Source organism: Atractosteus spatula, chromosome 20, assembly GCF_055471065.1.
Source record: "Atractosteus spatula isolate fAtrSpa1 chromosome 20, fAtrSpa1.hap1, whole genome shotgun sequence".
NCBI classification, from domain to species: Eukaryota; Metazoa; Chordata; class Actinopteri; order Semionotiformes; family Lepisosteidae; genus Atractosteus; species Atractosteus spatula.
Window position 1 is genome coordinate 17,361,794 of NC_142725.1, and position 19,337 is coordinate 17,381,130.

Sequence of the window (19,337 nt, forward strand, 5' to 3'; positions counted from 1 at the left end):
ACAACTATTTGATCAGCCCACCACCAACTGGGGCTCTGTGGGTTGCCAAGACGTGGAGTGTTATGGATCACAGAGAGTGGGGAAGCAGGCCCATTACTCTGTGTGCCGCGGGAGCAGGGCGCGGGGCGCGGGGATCTTTCCGAGCCAACTGTTTTGAATTATGAACCCCCACCGGGATCCAAGCCTGCAGAAAAGAAAAGAGCTTCCTGTGAAAGCGAGGGGCTGGCGAGAAGAGGCTCTCGCAGGCAGTTGCCCGAGCGTCAGAGGGGACAGAATGAATACCAGATGCAAGAAGCGGAGCAGGGCTTGTTTTTTTGGGAGGGGGCTGTTGGCCACAGCCTGTGCCCCGTGCATGACCTACACAGGCACAGGCATCCCGAAACACAGGTTAGAGGCTGGAGAGCCCCACTGAACTGGCAGCTGCACACAAAGGCATACTCACTCACTCACACAGCGCCCACAGCTCCATTTCTCTCCGTCACACACAGCGCAGGGCAGAAGCCTCATACACCGTAAGCCGAGTTACAGCAGAGCCTGGAGTCTAGCGGCCAGACTTCTTTCTTCTTTTAAACTTAAAAGCTTTCTATTTACTGCTCAGTCCTGGCATCATTCAAACCAGCTTTACGAAGATGGGACACACAGAGCTCAGTGACCAGCACTCTGCTAACTTCACCATGAGAACAAAGCAGACGAAGGGAGATTGCCTGACTGCCCTGCGCTACCCAGTGCCCGGCTAAACCTCAACAGCCTACAACTGTGTTGCGTTCGACCAGACCCGCTTCCACCTGACTGAAAAAAACAACCAACAAGAAACCCCAATGGCACGGCTTGTCTCAGATGCATGCAAGCCCACTGAAAATTTCATTCTGGCTGAAATGTGCTGGTCCTAATATAATTCTGATTACATTTCTGCCCAGACCTATTTCATTTAAGTATAAACCTGTTACGCTGTGCCTGGAACTCCACAGTACAAATTCAGACTTTGAGAAAAGTTCTGCCTCCACACTGAACAATAGAGGACAGCCCCCTAGTGGCTGAACCGGGGGGCTGCAGCCCATTGCCAAGCACGCTCACCTGGCTGTTGCTTTGAAGTCAAGTCAGTCACCCCCAAACAAGACTAAGTGCCACAGGGAGGGATGGGTGGTGCAAAAGGCTTGGTTTGGACAAGAGCTGGGAAACGGAGAACATCAGCTCGGACCCTCACCGTGCCGTGAACAGAACACAGGGCAGATAATGTGGTGGTGCACCAAGACAGCGACGGGTCAGCAGAAACCCAAAACAACAAGCAGGCACAATCTGAGAACCCCACCTGGGCCCCTCCTGCTGTTAGGCCCCGGCACTGGTTATCTCTAGCTGGTGTGTCAATGTCCGACTGCCGCTGCGGGGACAATGCCAGGCTTCTGTCGAGGAGCTTGTTCCTGAGCCTCACAACGCTCAGTGTAAAAAGGTGCCTTCTGTTCTCAGTTCTAAAAGCACTCAGAGAAATGTTTTACCTAACTTTAAAATGCACGATGGTTAGGAACCCCTGAGGGAAAGTGATCGCTCCCGGTGTCAGTGAACAGGTGCTAGGACTGAGGAAACAGGCTCCAGGCCGAGAGGACCCTGCAGGGCTCAACGCAATGAAACACCACTACCCCTCATCCACAAGGGGAAGGCAAGGGTGCCAGGGCTGCTGTGTTATTCGGTGACCTTGGTGGTGGTGGGGCTAATATTTTGGACAGAGGGTGGGTTAAGAAAGTGTCTTCAGGCCCGTCTGGCATAAATAATCAGGTAAAGTCCTTTGAAAACGGCTAAGAACATTTCTAAAAACTTACTTTCAGGAGGAAAGTTTTCTACTTCTTTTATTTTTGTACCTTTGACTTTGAATCCAACGCTTTCATCGTCAGAAGCGCTGTCTGACTCAAAGAGATCCTTAAACTCTTTCTTGTCTTCCTCTTTTCTTTCGTGCAGCTTCTTGCGTTTGATCTCGGGCAAGTTCAAGTCTTCCATCTGTACAGAGAGGGAGAGAAAAAATGTTTATTTCCCCACACAAACTGATCTTCCATTTGGGAAAAATGGTATTAATTACTCATTTCCTAAAATGTAAAATAAACAACCCCAGGATATGCAAAGGGTAAACACGTCAAATTAAGTCCCGGATCTTGGTTCATTGTATGTGACTGCAGATAAAACAATCACACAACATAAATAGTCTATTTTTAAGACTCAATTCTCAAATGATTGTGATTCCATCAAAAGTTGCTCTGGCTTTCTGTGCTACTAAGTTCAGATGAAAAGAGGACCAACATGGACAAGGTTAGTAACATCTAGTATGGCTATAGAAAACGGGACATGCCACATCCTTCCAAACGGTTGCAATCAATCCAACAGGGATGCTGTAATTCTGTAATAATTTTTTACTTCTTGAACTACTGGAAGAAAATATGCATCTTAAAGCACACTTCTTCTCATCCTATTAAAAGATGCGCTGGGAACCGGTTCGTCCCTCTGCAGCTGGAGGACTGGCTCGTCCCTCTGCAGCTGGCGGACTGGCTCGTCCCTCTGCAGCTAGGGAAGGACCAGTTCATTATTTTGCAGCTGGAGCAGAACTACATATAAAAACAATGGCAAAATAAAACCATAAAACCGGGCCAGGCAACCACAATTACAAAGAGAAAGAAAAGCTTGCTGCAGCAGATACTTTCCACTTTTCCAGGAGTTTCTCCTTTAAGCCCAGAAATACAGTAAGGCCCTGTGTATGATAATTACCCTCTCTTTCCCAGAGATCTCCAATTGAATTTCCTTCTCTCTGAGTTTCTTCCAGTGACTGTAGTACTTGGTCAAGGGGGTGCCTTCCTCCACAATCTGCTTCTCCCATGCCTCCTGCAACCACGAACAGAAGGAAATATTAAAGCCAGGTCATTAAAAATATATTAACCCTATCAAAAATTGAAGAACATGCTCAGGCTGGTGATCAAAAATATGCGCCTTCAACAAAAGAATTTTAGCAGGAAATAATACAGTATCCAGACCGGGGCCTTTTTAGATCTGTCTGCCCTCTTGCAAGACAGCCCAAATCATTTGGGGATGAACATGCAAGAATGTGATTAAAAATGGCATGTTTTTGTCTGAAATATCATACTTGTATAGAAGCACTTTCAAGTATTGAAGAAAAGAATAAAGGCAGAGTACAAATGAAGAGAATAAAAGGCAATTAGGGACATTAAATGATGTGAGTCTTGTTATTTTCCATACGTGTATCTGGAATCCGTTTGCTCATCACCAGAATTCGCTGTGAACAGCAGTCCCGTCAAGCCCAGAAAGAGTACAGCACATGGTCAAGTTTTAATGGTGTTTTGCAAATGCTGCATTTCCAAAGCTGTGGACCACTAAAGCAGTCCTGAAGTAACTCCAGCCTCAGATGGTGGGCCAGGTCTTTGGAGGACGAGCAGACAGCTCAGGCTCTCTGGGATTCCTTGTCTAGAGAGACTCGCAGTTTTCTGAATTTCGTTAAACGTCGTCATGGTTTCCCGATCTGTGCTAAGGAGAAGAACGATGATGCAGTCGGAATAACACCACTGGGTCTCCTGCTTCCACTTAAGTCTGCCTCATATTCCCTTTCATGTCTATGCTGCTATGCATCCTCCTGCATATAATCATGCAAGAGGAAGATGTGCACTCAAGGGCAGCAACGGAAGATGCCACTGACCTCTGAGCCCTAATCTTTTTTAATCTGGCCTTTTCTACCTACCGATCAGCTCATTTACGCGTTGGTGTACAGTCTTGAATATCTAACTTAATCGATGACGTTTCATTCCTACAGGCTTTGCCTTATGACTGAAGTCTCATTTTCTTTTTGCCAACTGCTGTCCAAAAAACAACAGCGAGGAGCGAGGAAATCCGGGTTTCTTTAGAACCAGCTGCGACACTAAGAGAAACCGAAAAACAACACCAGGGGGGAGAGAAAGAGGGGGGGGGGGATGCTGTGGAAGAGAGGGAGAGGGAGAGGGAGAGGGAGAGGGAGAAAAAAAAAGAGGATCATTGCCAAGTATCCCTGCAGGTCCTCGTTGATGGTATTGATCGGGTCAAATAAGATTATCTGACCTCCAAATCCAATAGACGGTAATAGATTGCCGCTTCAGTCGCCGGTTATCTAAACTTATTTATAACAATTTGCTGTGCGGTTATAAGGGTAACGAAAACGGGGGGGGGGGTTGTTTTACTGAGAAAGACACCTTAGACAGCACCGCAGGGCGAGGAACAGAAGCCAGCCAGCTTCAACACAAACACACTGCCGTTCTTCCCGATGCTTTCTGCTTGGCACCGAGATGGGCTGCCGCTCTCAAGTCCTGACACTTTTGCCGTCGAAATGGCAAAGGTGTTGGGGTGGTGTGAGGGAGGGTCGGTTTATCTTTACCGCTAAGCAGGCTAAATTAGAACATCGCCATCTTCCTCAAAGTAAACAATTACCCTGTTCAAAAGGAGAGGAGGGCATTTAGCCCACCCAACCCTTCTGGCAGTGAGGAGTTAAATGATCCAGCCATTTCTAGAAAAACGCCAGGGTATCGTTAAAAACTGGGGCTATGACGAAACTAGGCTGCAGATCTATGGCAACTGTACAGTAGGCATTGCAGTTGCTGATGCCAGTGCAGAATTCAAATACTTCTAAAGACAAAAACAATGTGTAGTCTGTTACCATATCCGTTCGAGACTGAAAAGAGGAAATGTGGGAGGAATATTTAGTTTTTGTGCTGTCTTCGGTTAGCTTCCTTGACACTTTGCTTTGAAAGGTCATTATTTCAGCTGCCACTACAAAAAGCAGGGAAGATTTGATTTATATTCCGACATATCTGGTCGCGAGACTGGCACTGTGCTTTGAATGGGGAGCAGGGGGCAGGCTTTTTTAACCCTCACACTGGACATTGCTGTGCCTTTAAAACAAACTATTTTTAAATGCATATGACAAGCAGAACGCCCGTGATAGCGGTAGTGCCGAAATGCATGAAAATTTAATAAAGGAAGTCTAGGATTGCAGCTGCGGGGAACGGGAGCCCTGTGACACGTCTGCGCTCCGACACTGGCACTGGTGGAGCGAGGATGTGTCATCAGCCGGCTCCATGAGGATACTCAGCCACCAGGCTCCTGTCCGGACAGAGTTACACTCGGAAACGTCCGTAGCTGCGTTTTTTGTGATTGCTAAATGCCCGAAGACTTTTAAAGCCTCCTATTAGGACCCTAATAGATCCTATTAGGACAGGAGCATTGTAATAAATATTTTAAGACGGGAGCTGCAGGAGCTTTCTGCATGTAATCTAGATCTGGAAAGGTGTGCCATGCCTTGTTCGTAGACAGTGCGGCACCAGCCCCCTCGGATCTTATTGCTAGGTTTACAAATATCCTTGTCTCTCCAGGTCGGTCTTCTTCCCTTTCACAGTGTTCACGCACTGATATAGGGCACCCCCTTTTCGCCTTCCTCCCTGGAACTCGTGCTACCAAAAAGACAAACCTTCTCCCCCCAGGGGGACACGTGTATCTTTGTGTCATTTTAATAAGTTTCACGCTTGTTCGTTGCATTAAGAAAGGACAGGAACTGGGAGGTACGCAGCCTGTATCCAGGTCCGGTCGATGGCTACTCTCAATGGCTTTTTATAGTGGGCTTGACGCGGGTTCAAGAGTTCGGCGTTTCTCACAGGGTCGTGAGCCCCCCCCCATTTTTCATGCAGTAGTTTTTAAACACCGGAACTGGCCGGGGGCAGCTGCTGTTTCTCGAATGACAGCGACCGCACCTGTCTGCCCGTAGTGCGTGAATTTACAAGGATATCAGCGAAGAGTTGTGACCCAGAACCTTGGCGTTATCACACCACGCCTCCACAGCGATTTTCTGGGGTGTTTTGCCCGTTCTTGTGCAACCAGATTAAATGCAAAGATTAATGCAGGGCTGGGCGGCAGAACCTGCGGGTTTTGCTGAGCAGCTGGGTTTGTGTGGGGAGGTTAACACAAACATCTAAGTAACGTCTCAGATTAAAACCCGGAGACAGGGTAATTGTTTCTGACATGTGGAGAGCGTGAGGTGGAGGAGTTTGTCGGGAAACGGAGGAGGAGAGGGAGAAAAACTGGTCGTGAGCCCTGCGATTTGGCTCGGGGACGGGGAATTTGAGATGGAGCGCAGGAGCGGGGCCAAGATGTCTGTCGCAACTCAAGTCTTACCCCAGCCGCGTGCTCCGAGTTCACAGGCCCGCGAGCTGCCTGCGACGTGCAATACGTGTCTGTATGCGTGAACAACTTTATCTTTCTGTGAACATGAAGTGTTTCTTACTTCAAGATCTAACACGCTGGGTGTTGAGACTGTTGTGGTCCTGGATGCGTTCACACAAAGAGCCTTACACAAAGAGCGGTGGGGGTGTGGAACAAGCTTGACAATCAGTCAAGGAAATCGAAAAATAACCACACCGACAACGCCGCCGCCGTTTATTTTCCCCCACAAATTACAAGGTTCAAAGGCGGCACGGCACGCTGACCTCGAAATGCCTCCCCCAGCAGGAGGCTGCTGGTCCGAAACGGTTTCCGAGGGGGATGAAGTGCAAGGAACTGGTGTCTGAAGCAGGTGGTCAGCGTTTGATTACAGCGTCTGGGAACCGCAGCAATATCAGCTGATCCCCTGCCAGCACTTTCTGGAAAGGGGGAGGAGGGAGGGGGGGCCGGACTGATGGGTGCAAGGTTGGGGGGGGGAGGTGTGGGGGTGTTGGAGAAAACCACCTGACAGCTGCAGTCAGGGCATCTGGCCCAGCCGGCGATAATCCTAGGCTCCACGGAACCCCGGCCGTGAACAACCAGGCTTTCATTTCACTAAACTGCGGTCTGGAATTCGTGCCATTTCAAGATCCGCCTTCGTCTTTCCGTTCTCAAACGGGGCCTAATCGAGCACCGTTCGCGCAGGGGAACCCCAAGCCCTAACTGCCCCGCTCCCCACACCATAAGCCGACTGGCGTCCACACGAGATTTGGGGAGATTTCTTTTTCACACTCAACTGCCTTCCTTCCTTCACAACAGACGCAAAGACAATTCACTGGAGTTCTCCGGTTGGGGGGGGGGGGGGGAGCATTGAACTGTTGCAAACTCCCTTCATTTATAAAACTCCCAGACATCCCTGTATCCCCATAAATTATGCAACACGTTCTTTGTGGCGGGCAACCAGGGACTCCCTTGAAACGCGGAACGCTTCAACACAAGCCATGTGCGGAGCAGGCTGAAATCGGGGGGGGGGGGGGGCCGGAGAAGGATTTAGAGCATCTCCATCTCTGTTTTAATTCAGGACAGCTCCTCACCAGGAGGAAACCAGCAGAGACTGAGTACATCTAGTTTACAAGGATGTCTTCGGGGAAGGGAAACAGCGTGGCACACCACTTCCTGATTTCAAACAATGTGGCACATTCAGCTCCGTTCCAGAAGACTCCGGAGCGAGCGACTGGGAAGGCAAAGATCATTCCCAGATGGGGCGCGATCATTCCTTCCCCACCGCCACCCGCCCATTGCCCCCGGTCTGCTGGGAATCCGAGCTCTCCTGTGCCACCCTCTGAGCACGTTATCGCGCTGGAGACAGACGGTCTTCCCTGGAGGAGAACAGGACCACAGACTCACCACAGCCGCCCGGTCAGCCACACCAAACGTGGCTCTCTGTCTCCGGCTCGTGATGTGGGCAGAATTTTCCTGGATCTTCTCGAGCAGCTGCCGGATCTGCTTGCAGTAATTGGCCACTTTGCATTCCTTCAGGAAAGCTTTCAGCTGCAGAAGAGAAAAGGGGAGAGAGAGGGGGTGAGCTGGGTCAGGAAGGAGAATAAGTATCACAGCTTATTCAAAAGCTTTCACTTTATCTTCCTTAAACCTTCCAGGCATCCCAGAAGGGCTCCCAGTACTCTTGCTGGCCGCATTCCGACACGTGCTGCGCGCACACCGCGACGAAGGCTTCACCAGATGCAAAATCACTGAAATCACCAAGGCCGTGCACAGCCTGAGAGCTGGCCCTGGGTAGCAGCGCTTATGAACTACGGGAGAGTGTGGCCGTGAACAGGCCGAGGAACGAACGCAAATTTAAAAAAGTAAATACTTTATTTCATATCGTAGATGTAGCTTAAACCATCTACAAAACAAGAAACGGGACACCAGCACTGGAATTTACACCAAAAAAAAACAAAGAAGTGAGAAGGATGAGTAGCAAATAAGGGTTAAAACTGCATTTTGTGGCACAATTTGCTGCACACTGCTCTTTGCTGTTTACCACAGGGTGTGTTTTCAAGAGCACCCTCGACTAATGGCCTTTTCGTACCTGCCTGGACTAAGCACTTACTTCCCGACACCCACAAAAGTGGTGCAATCTCTTCCCGCTGCACTGAGCATCGCCGGCCCTTCCTGCAGCGCCTGCCATCCGAACACCCCAGTACAGGGAACCCCTCACTCGGGGAGCTGGCTCAGAACGCGTGCAGCTGTGCGGCCTGCGGCCCGTGATTAACACACGGCCAGGGCAGTCCCCTCCGATGATTTAATCTCTAAAGGTTCATTACTCTCTGGCTCCAAACAACCAGATGGGACCCAAACAGAGAGAGAGCAAGGATTTAAACATCTCATTTGCTCCAAGTTTTCATTATGTAATTAAAGTGCAGCTTTTCAGTTGAGGGAGCAGGCTCTAATTGCATTCGATGGTGGTAATGTTCCGAACATTATCTCTGCCCGTAACCATTATCCATTTCCTGCTGCACGCTCGCTGGAAACATGGCAAGCATTCTAGCATTAGGCCATACACTACAAATACAATAACAGCGTCGGTGAATGGGCACCTACTTGCAGAATTATGGAAAACTGCTGGCGCATTTTCCATGCTGAATCCTTAAAGAAATTCAGCACATGTTCTTTTAAGACTGCGCCACTCAGGCAAGCATAAACTGAACATGTGCCTCTCTGATTAGCAGATGAGAAAAAACAACTTTATGGGAATAAGGCCCGACATTAGATGAATCGTATAAAATTACCGCCTTGCATCATCTTCTATATTCAACGTATGGACATAACATGTATCCTCAATTAAACGCCTACTGTTTGGAAAGTCAATTAAGTCCAACCACACCCATTTTTGAAACAAAGCTGACTGACCTTATAGTCCATTGTAAGAGGCCCAACAAACCCCCACAATAATCCTATCTTAAATGGGCCGAGACGATTACGGACAAGGGAAAGGAACACAGGGGGCTTTCACGCACAAGCAGCATCGCAGACAGATTATTTTTCTGCAGTGGAATGATTCCCCTGTCAGGTTAATGCAACATCACCATTAATGGTCTCTTCTTTTTTTTCCAGATTGCGTAACTTTTACAGTGGAAAAGGCAATTATGCTAAATGGAGCCAATGCTTTTTGGGGACCACAGAAAAGCTCGATTTAAACCCTCCTACGATACCGAGGCTGCCTCCCAAGAGGTTATTCCAACAGCTGCAGTCTGGGGCGAATCTCAAGGCACTAGGCAGGTCCTGTCACTGGGATAAGGCCTCAGCAGCACCGTCCCTCGTGTGCCAACCCAAGCCAAGCCACAGGGCAGAAGGGAGGCGTAACACACACAGCAAGCGCATCCCGGGTTAACCCAGCTACAGAAAACCAAGGAGACGGAGCTCCAAGGAGAAGTCAAGGGTTCAGGACAGACGTCAGCACAGCTCCCTGCCCCAGGACAAACATGGCGCGTTCCTCTTTCTATCCCAGCACAACGCGCCCCTCCGAACCACCCCCCCCCCTCCTCCTGCAGGAGCCCCCTCGGCTCCTCCTCTCAGGTGGGGGGGGGGGGTCAGGGGTCACGCCTAGGAGGGCTGCAGCACCCCCTCCCCACAGCCACACACACCCACATCTCCTCTACAGTTGTAACAGGACCCCACAAAAACCAGACAGGAGCTGCTGCCCCAACCCCACTAGTGCACATAATCCTAACAACAGACACGAGGCGGTTCGTCACATCGAGACTTTCCTCAGCTGTTGTTTATTCACGCTGTCTGGAGGCATCGCCAACCAGTACAGTACCAATAACGTAAACAGGATTTGGCTTAACAGAACTGTTCATCATTATTCCTAATGCCTCACACACATTGTTGAAAGGATTAAATACGAGCATTCTTGCAATGATCTGAGTGCTGTCAGTATTACACCCACCATCTCTCTTCCTGTGAAAACCATGCTGTCACCTGGACATTCATACCAGCATGCAGCGCGATTAGCCCACAGTCAGCATCAGGGTTTTACGATAGGTCACAACCTTGCTGGGAAAAACCACAAGCAGCTTCTTCAACAGTTACCAAAATCGAAATATCACGCCAAGGTGTAAGTAGGTAAAAACAAGACAAAAAGATTAAAGCTTAAGCTGAATGGCTGCTCATATGAAAGGGTAAAAAAATGTTGTGTGAAAATACTGGACATCCAGGGTTGCACAACCAAAAGGTACAAAAATAAAACTGAGAGACTCCCTGCATTACAGTGGTGGTACAACTGAATTCTCAGCTGTATGCTTTTATCGTAAACCTCAGATCTTACCTAATACAAGCACACGTCTCCATATTGTTCTGGCTCACAGTTTTGTAAGGATGCGGCGAGCCTCCTGAGGAAATTCAGGCAGCCAGGCTCTTGGAAGGGGCTGGAGCTGGCCCCAGCAGGCCCCAGCAGGCCCGCTCTGAAGGTCCGGCACACAGCGCTGCTGCAGGGGGTCTGTCTGCGTGTACTGGGACGGCCAGCAGGCAAGGGCCTGCAATGCAGGTGAAGGACCTTGCTTAGGGCTGTTATCCCCTGGGGGGGGGACCCCACAACCTCCCCACTACAAGCCCAGACTCTTCACCACTATGAAGTTCAGGCGGGCAGCTGCGTCAGTATGCACGGGCTGCACAGCAACAGGTAAAGGTCTATTCCCTGCTAAATGGAATGGAAGAAGACTCCACAGCCGAAACGTTATGTCTTTTTTTTCTTTTGCACTCAGCAAGAAATAAACCTCCACCTGCTCCTTTGCAGCCTTCAGCACTGTATCACACAGCCTCTAATGTCTAGAAGCTGCAGCAGCGCGTTTTCAACCGCTGAGACAACAGGCAAGAGAGCCAGTGAGCAGGCCACCAATTTTCACCCACCTGCAGTGATAACATCTCTAGTGCTAATAAAACTGTGGACGTCCGTTTGGATCAAATCTCCATTTTATTTGGCGCAATATAATATAAATACCCTCGTAACGCATTTATGTTTTTTACTTTTTTTTTTTAGCTATGCTCTGCTCGAACTTCGTCACTCCTGCGCCAGTCCTGCGCCCCGCTCACTCTGGCTCCGGTCTCGGAGGAGCCCAGGACCTGCAGACTGCAGCCATGTCTGCATGCTGTACCTGCCTGCTCAGAGTGGTGAGGCCCCACACCCCCATCACTGCAGCGCTGTCCTGTCCTTCTCCCCAACATTCACTCCCACGGCAAGAAGGCCCTGCAAGGCGGGCGCTGCAGAACCGGCCTTTTCCCCACCGCGCAGGCGGCAAGATGAAGCACCGGGAAGGGAAAGCTGACTTTTAATTCGTTTTTTTTCCCCAGGTCGCGACAAAATCAAAAATCAATCATAATGCAGCTCCACCAGCCACATTCTTGAAACATTTATCAAAAGGCCAGGTTTGCGGTGTTCATCTTTTTGTTCACAGACGAAAAAAACGAAGCTGCAAATCATAACGCCAATCTTCCAGGAAGCTAAATGTTATAATCTTTTGAGGGGATGTTTTTTTTTTTCCTTGAGACAAGAGGAGCCTGATCCCTGCTTTTTTGGGAAGAACAAGGGCACAGGAGTTGTGACCAGCAGGCACGACTCTGTCTACTCAGTACAGTGCAGAAACAAAAGAGCCCAACAGAGGCCAGGGCCAAAATCAAATAACCAACTGGAACACCTGGAGGAAACCCACACAACACAGGGAGAACATGCAAACTCCACGCAGACAGCACCCCTGGGATCTGGAATTGAACCCGGGGCCCCAGCGCTGCGAGGCAGCAATGCTGACCACAGCACCGCCCATAAAACAGAGGCATGATCCACAAAAATGTGGAATTTTCAGAGACGCTCAGGACACATTAAAAGCAAAATACATTTCTACAGCTATTCCTCACTGTAAGGAACCTCCGAGTGTTGCTGTGTCATTTTTTTTCACTGACAGCCAAGAGTCTGTGTGTTGGACATGCTCTTAAGTGCTGCAAGGCAGAGCAGGTGAGGAGAGGCTCCGAGTGGGGACGTACCTGAACAACAGTGGTCAGGGCCAGCTCGGGGAAGCCGATGGAGCAGGCCTGCGTGTGGAAGTATTCCAGCAGCAGATCGTACAGCTGCTCGATGAGGCCGTCCTGCAACACAGACACACATTTCGGAAACAGCCCAGGGAGAGGCAGCCCAGCAGAAGGAAACTGTGCAGCTGTGATCCCTGATCCAACCGTGGCGAATAATTAAACGCAGAACCCCGCTCTGAAACGAGCTCGGGGTTTCGTTGCAACTCTGGCCAGCGCAGCGCAGCACTGCAGTCCATCAAATCAAACCCAAGCTGTCCCTGTACTCTCTTGCCAGATAATACTTGGACGTTTAAAACAAACACAGCCAGCTATCACAGACTCAGAGGACAGCAATGCAAGGCCAAGTTTCGGGCGGGTGTTTTATATTAATTTGCCTCACATTCCCCTTTTATGTCTGTTCTTCATGCAGCCATGCTCACCGACCCCAGTAAAGGACCCTAAAAAACAGATCGGACAATACCAGGCCCCAGTAAGGGACCCCAGTAAAAACAGACTGGATAAAGTCAGGCTCCTACCAGTAAAACACACATGCAGTACAGCACATTCCACTGCACGCAAAGCCTGAGCAATAGAGCATCTGTTGGAGGCAGGCAAACACAAAAGACGACGTTTATTTCTTTTCTAGACAAGGCGCTCATCAACGAAAAAGGCCTCCATATGTATATTTATACATAAGGCTTCTCGTACGAGAAGGGAAAGATGCTAATCCAAGGCGCCTCCAGCAATCCCCTCGGGAGAGGCAGGTATGGTAATGCTCCTCGCGCCCGTGCTCTAATCTCCTTAATCCTATTAGCGGTGCCCGGGGGTCACGGGGGGGAGGAAGGTGTGCTCCGCTTACCCTGAAGGCCTTCTCCTGCATGTTGGTGTTGGACAGCTTGAGGATCACAGCGAAGTTAATGGGCTTCACGCTCACGCGGCCCGGCTTCTTGTTAAAATCAACTTGCTGGAAAACCTGACGGGAACAAGCCCGGAAACAAACAAAAAAAAAAATACAAAAGACACACTTGAAACGAAAGAGGCGCATGAGCCTGTTGCGCGTGCAGGACAGAAAAGAAAATCAAGGAGGTTTGTTTTTCGTTAACCTGAAAGGCCTGGGAGGTCAAAGAAGGGGGGGGGGAACAACAGCAGGTGAATTGGAGACATTTTAAATTAAGATTTTATTTTCTTCAAAAGCCTGCTGGGACAACGTAATACTCCACTGACCCAGAAACATGGCGTAATTTATAGAGATAGATGGATCTTGGCATAAGTCACAAATCTCTATGCAACAATGCCGCACTGGACTACATCTGTGTAGTCAGCCTACAATGAGCAAACCTGAATGCCCGTTCCTGAGTTTTTATTACCAACAGGCTGCGTTTAAACCTGTCTTTTTTTTTCCCCCCCAAGAAGAAATGTACTCCAGGAGTTGTCCGTTCACCCTCGCAGGACGGTAAGTCCCTACAGGCAGGTCGAAATGTTTTTGATGTTGCAAGATCAGGAGCTTGTCGTTTCGAAAAAGCAAACGAAAATGCTGTGAAGTGAGGACGGTGGAAAACGGTTTATGAAAGTGGCCCTTTTCTGAGTGCAGTCTGTTGAGAAACTAATTTTGAAGTGTTTTAGTTTGGGGAGGGGTGGGTGATGCAACTATCTGTTTCAACTATCTAATGGAAATTAATGTCTCGGCTGATGACTTTGTTCGGCCAGGCTGTAACTGATAAGCAAGCCCAGCCACTCAGATACATGCCTTCACTGTCAACAGAGCTCAGATCAATACGTTAAGGTCAGAGGAAGAAAACTAAAAAGGGCAGGTGGAAAAGTGAAGCAATACGACGACACGGGCGACAACAGCATTTAAATCAAAGGCCCCTGTGAGGTGATGTACAAATTTCAAGCTGCAACAATGTTTTCTTCTCGGAATCACAATAAGCAGATGCCACAGTTACAAACATTTGAACATTTGAGCTGCCCTGCCCTATGCTGTTAACGAGTTCAGCTCTAATTGAACATATCAAACTGGTGCTTTCTTAAAGTGTACCCATGGTCCTTTCTGCTTTGACTAGTTGTTTGTTAATGAAATAAATGTCGTTTAGCTCCAGGTGCTTATTTTTTATTTACCCCATTTTAAAAATATATGACAAACGTAAAGATTAAAAGTTCAGGTAGCCTTGCATGGGCGGTAGACTTCAGACCTACTCACATCACACATTTCCTGAATTAGACTTGGACACTCTCACCCTGTGCAGGATATCAATCGAACCCTTGCTGACGTCACAAGGCTGTCAAATCATTAATTCAGGGGTTCCCAACCCTGGACTTGGGGACCTCCAAACTTGCTGGGTTTCGTTACAATCAAGCACTTAAACGAATCCTTAGCTGAGCCAGAGAGTCAGCCAAGAGTTAACCTTTGCATCCTTTGTTAACCTTTTCCCTGCTCAAAAAAAGAATATGTTCTCTTACTTCTGAAATGCAGTCAGTCAGAAGGCAACCCTACAACCTGTTTAGGAACTGCTCTGATTAAGGCTATTATCACTTAAATCAAGAGATCAGTGATGTTAACTGCAAGCTCCACTGGAATGAAAACCAGCAGGTGTGGGGGACCCCTGGTCTAGCTGACCTCTGGAGTGAATGACAAACCACCGAACCACTGGGAACAGCACCACCTGGTGGCGGGGACTGGAAGAGGACGAGCCGGGACACCGCTGGCTGCTTGGGGGTGGAACGGGACAGGCTGCCCCAGGGCATCCCAGTCCTGGCCAAGGATGAGAGTCGCCTCTGCCGGGAGAGGAGCCCGAGCGAGAGAGGGCCCAGGTGTGAGAGGGGGGGGCGTGCGCGCTGGTGAACGTGGCACCCTGGGGCCGTGCTGCCTGTGCAGAACGCGGATGTGGTGTCGGGCTGCGGGAGGCAGGAGGAAGCTGGGTGTGTATAGTGGTAACGTCTGGACTCTGTCTGATACGCTCACGGGCTATTAAAGCAGAAGGAAACTTAACTATCGCAAACCCCAGCAAGCAGAGGCGGCAGCGGCCGGGGGGGGGGGAAGGGGGACAAGCACAAACGCGCACACACACACGCCAGCACTAGTGCCGTTTCTGCTAGTCTAATTTTAAAACCACTACACTTCTGCCTTTTTTTTAGAGAAAAAAAAAACAAGACAGGAAATCCAGTGATCAGACTGACACGGCGTGAGGGTCTGCAGGGGTGTGTGTGTGTGTGGGGGGGGGGGGGATAGCGAAACGTGGGCGCCGGGTCCCGCAGGCTGAGAGGATGTGGTCTTCGCAGAACGTTCGCAGCAGGGGCCGAGACCGCAGCCCTCTCTCTCTCGTAGCAGAGCCTGGTCAGGGCTGCGCTGCGCGCTCTGCCCAGGCACTGACCACTCCCGCGAAACAGCTCTCACCCCCCCCCCCCGCCCCCCCAGTTTCTGCTGCTTTCCGGTGGTCTCGGCTGCTGCCGTCTCGGCTGTACTGTTCTCACGGCAGCTGCGGCCGCAGATCTGATACCAGCAAGGCGACAGGCAGAGGTGCAAGTGCTCTCTGAAAGCCATGGAAAATGTTGACAGCTTGTGCCCCTCCACTTCACCTGATAAAAAGGCGTTGTGCGTGTAATAGGGGCCTTAAAAAAAAATTGAACGTTGTCTTAAAGCACGAGTATGTTTTTTTTCCAGACTTTTTTCTCGCTTCTTTTTCAGTTGACTCAACAAGCCTGTGGTCACAGACGGCCCCACACACAGGGCTGAGGACACACACCCGCTCCCCCAGACCCTGACTGTCCCGTACGTACGTTCGCAGGTTTGCTCAGGAAACGATTTGTACTTCTAACATCCAATTAAGAACAAACCATAATGTCCGGACATCCTAACTACAGCTCCCCCTCGGCTAGCCCATCAGACCGTGGAGCTCAGAGAAGCCAGACTAATCTGATTTATCTCCTGATAAGCGGGCGAGAGGTGTCACGTTTACACCTTCAAACCCGACACTGCAAGCCTGCAAAACAGCAGCCGCAGCATGAGCTCTGCTGTGCATGATGGAGGGGTCCGACAACAACCTGACCCGCGATCAACTCCTCTCTCGGCTCTCTTTCCACTTTCCAGAAAGACCTCGGTGCTCCAAGAGAACACTGTTTATGACAAAATCGAGACTAAAGTTCCAGAGTGTTGTAGGACATGGTAACTGACAAGAATTAAAACAAAACATAATATAGGGATTGGGTTGGAAAGGTGAAGTAAGGTAAGGCGAGGTAAAAAATACTGCACATGGGATTCCTCCTGCATCCGAACATAACAAGAATACATGAATGTGCGAGGGAAAGCGATGGAGGTGTGTGGGGCTCAGGAAGGCTGGAGTTAGATATAACTAAAAACAAAATGAATTAAGAAGCTTAAGTTAAGAAGCTGCTGCTTTTTGCAGCAGATCGCACTGGTGAAGCAGACAATACTCCTTTACATTCATGCGCCTGTCTGCGCAAACTTAATCCTGCATAACGCAACAACTCTGGAGCACAGAGTGGTGAGAGCTACCCTGCCAGCTACAAAGCAGTGGGGAGTTTAACTGCCTGACTGAGTCCAGTCCCTACAAACAATGAAAAGCTCCAACACGTCACCTCTAGCAAGAAGGGAACGACGGGGACGAAGGTCTTGGTGCTCTCAGACAGCAGGGTCAGGGCCCGCACACAGTGCATGCGGAGAGGGTAGTACCGGATTGTGGGAACCAGCCTGGAGAGAAACACAGAAGGCGAACGAAGGAAATATTAGACAGTATATATCAGGCCTTTAATATAAAAAACCCTATCTGAACAGAAGGCCAAGGCGGCTGAATCCAAGAAATGGTCAACACTGCCCTCTGCTGTCCCAATCATGTAACAGCTTGTTCACTGAGGATAATCGCACCTTATTAGATGCACTACGCTATGTACTCTACTGTCACACACATATAAGCACATGGGCATAACAACCTTCTAGAGTATAACCTCAATTCTAATGTGCCTTTGCTTTTGCCCAAAATTGCAATACCCTCACTCTTGGAAATGTAATGAAAACAAGCATGTTTTGTGTGTATGCGTATTTTTTTAAAAAACCCGAAACTTTTTTCCAGGCCGATCACCTACGCGTCTCTTGATAACCCTCCATGATTGTTAAAGACAAGAGTGAAACTGGACTCTGCATCCGCAAGCTTTGGCCCCAGTGTAAAACTATACATTGCGGTCAGTGGAAGAAAACTAAAAGGGGGCAGGTGGACCGCACTGTACTGTGAAGACATGGCACACGAGAGACGGAGAGAGACTCACTTCACACAGCCCACGATCACCTGGCACAGTGGGTAAATGAGTGGCTCCAGAACATCGCTGGGGTGCAGCGTGCCCAGCACTCGGCACCAGAGATACAAGCAGTGCACGTACTGCCAGTTGTACACCGACTGGTACGTCTCCTGTAGCGCGTGCAAATAAAGAACAAAAAGAGAAAAGGAAACCGCATTCAGTCCTTCCGCGTCTACCTTGTGATCCAAACAAAACACAAGGAAAAAAAACACACCGCTCAAGTTACAGCGCTGTTATCTCAATGACCTCATCATGAGCCTAACTGGACCAATTCGACACTCTTCAAAGGTTTCCAGGCTGTGACGGCTTACAGACACTTCAGAGAACAAATGCAGGGTGTTGGATCACAGGGGCTGGAATCGCACACCTATGAATTTAAGCAATTTCCTTACAATAACATATTCAAGAGAGCAGTCTACAGACACTGCAGTCATCCAAACAATATGACCCACCTACTGAGCCTTGTGATTTTTTTAAACCTGCAGACAGTTACCGAAGTAGATATAAACTGTTTACAGACTTACAGGTTTTTGCTGTAAAACGTTGCACAACAACCCTAACCCTACAGAAGCTAGGGGGGAAAAAACGTGTAATTCTTTTCCGGACATAATTAAAACCTGCCACACATGGTACATTACGTGCAAATGTGTGCTGGTGGCTGGCAGAAACGTTCCCAGTGTTGATACCTTTGGAGAGCCCACAATGCCAACATGTTTTGGAGTTACTCCAGACTGATAAACAGCAACAGGCACAGGCTGTGCAGAACTAAAAACAGCTGGCGCCACACACCCAAGTGTTTCACAAGTTCAGTACTACCAACACTTCTTCTGAACTCGGGATCAGTGGTTCTCAATCCTGGTCCTGAAGTCTGCTGGTCTGTGTCTGCTGGTTATTCACATCTTTATGGAAATTTGCTTTCTGCTCTTAAAAGACCTGAATGAAATTTTAATCGTTGCGAAGTCTGTGCTAATTAGAGAGTTTCAGGACTGCCCTCATGTGTGCCAGCTGAAATCTAACCAACCGGATGTGAGCAGAATCAAATACACTGTGGGACTTGACCACTACACTGTCATTCCCATCAATTCATCACCTACATGCAGCTGCTTAGACAGAAATAAGGGAGTACTTCCTAATTAGTAAGTTAAGGAGAGACTGCATAACGTTCTGTGTGCTGTAGTTGTTGGAAATAACGCACTTAAGAGCATGTGCAACTAAAGACTGAGGGTAGAAAAAAAGTCAAAAACAGCAAGCATTACATTCACAAATTAGACAAAGAGCTGCATCACACAACGAAAGAGGCTCAGTGCCTCCTGCCCCATGGAGAAAGAGGCTCAGTGCCTCCTGCCCCACGGAGAAAGAGGCTCAGTGCCTCCTGCCCCACGGAGAAAGAGGCTCAGTGCCTCCTGCCCCTGGAAACGCTGCTCTGATGGCTCTGTACCTTCTTCTTCATGGTCATGGCGTTGCGCAGGTGAATGGCCAGCTGCCTGATGTAGATGAAGCCCTGCTGATAGGACTCCTGAGTGTCCAGGGCGTACATTTCTGTCAGCGTCCTCTGCATGAAGTTGATGACTGGAAGCACGTTGGGAGAAGTAAACTTGCAGTTCTTCACGTAGGCTATGTACATGTGCTGGAAGATTGAAGCAGTAAAAATAATTCCATACTGTACTCATCAGCACAAGCCCTATACGATCAAAAGAGAAATTAATCATCTTATGATTAAGATTTATCTGCAAGACAAAGATGTTTGCTTTTAC

At 49.0% G+C, this 19,337-nt stretch overlaps 1 protein-coding gene across 2 annotated transcripts in view; it reads right to left on the minus strand.

Moving 5' to 3' along the window:
- noc2l (NOC2-like nucleolar associated transcriptional repressor) overlaps nucleotides 1–19,337 on the minus strand; it is a 32,881-nt gene that overhangs the window by 5,054 nt on the left and 8,490 nt on the right. For both annotated transcript variants that reach the window (XM_088937903.1, XM_088937902.1), the window contains exons 10-17: nucleotides 19,022–19,210; nucleotides 17,554–17,693; nucleotides 16,870–16,981; nucleotides 13,133–13,246; nucleotides 12,250–12,351; nucleotides 7,618–7,761; nucleotides 2,749–2,862; nucleotides 1,854–1,989 (exon numbers count right to left, since the gene is read on the minus strand). In XM_088937903.1, the coding sequence (XP_088794029.1) occupies nucleotides 1,854–1,989; nucleotides 2,749–2,862; nucleotides 7,618–7,761; nucleotides 12,250–12,351; nucleotides 13,133–13,246; nucleotides 16,870–16,981; nucleotides 17,554–17,693; nucleotides 19,022–19,210 (1,051 nt within the window). The remainder of the gene's footprint in view (nucleotides 1–1,853; nucleotides 1,990–2,748; nucleotides 2,863–7,617; nucleotides 7,762–12,249; nucleotides 12,352–13,132; nucleotides 13,247–16,869; nucleotides 16,982–17,553; nucleotides 17,694–19,021; nucleotides 19,211–19,337) is intronic.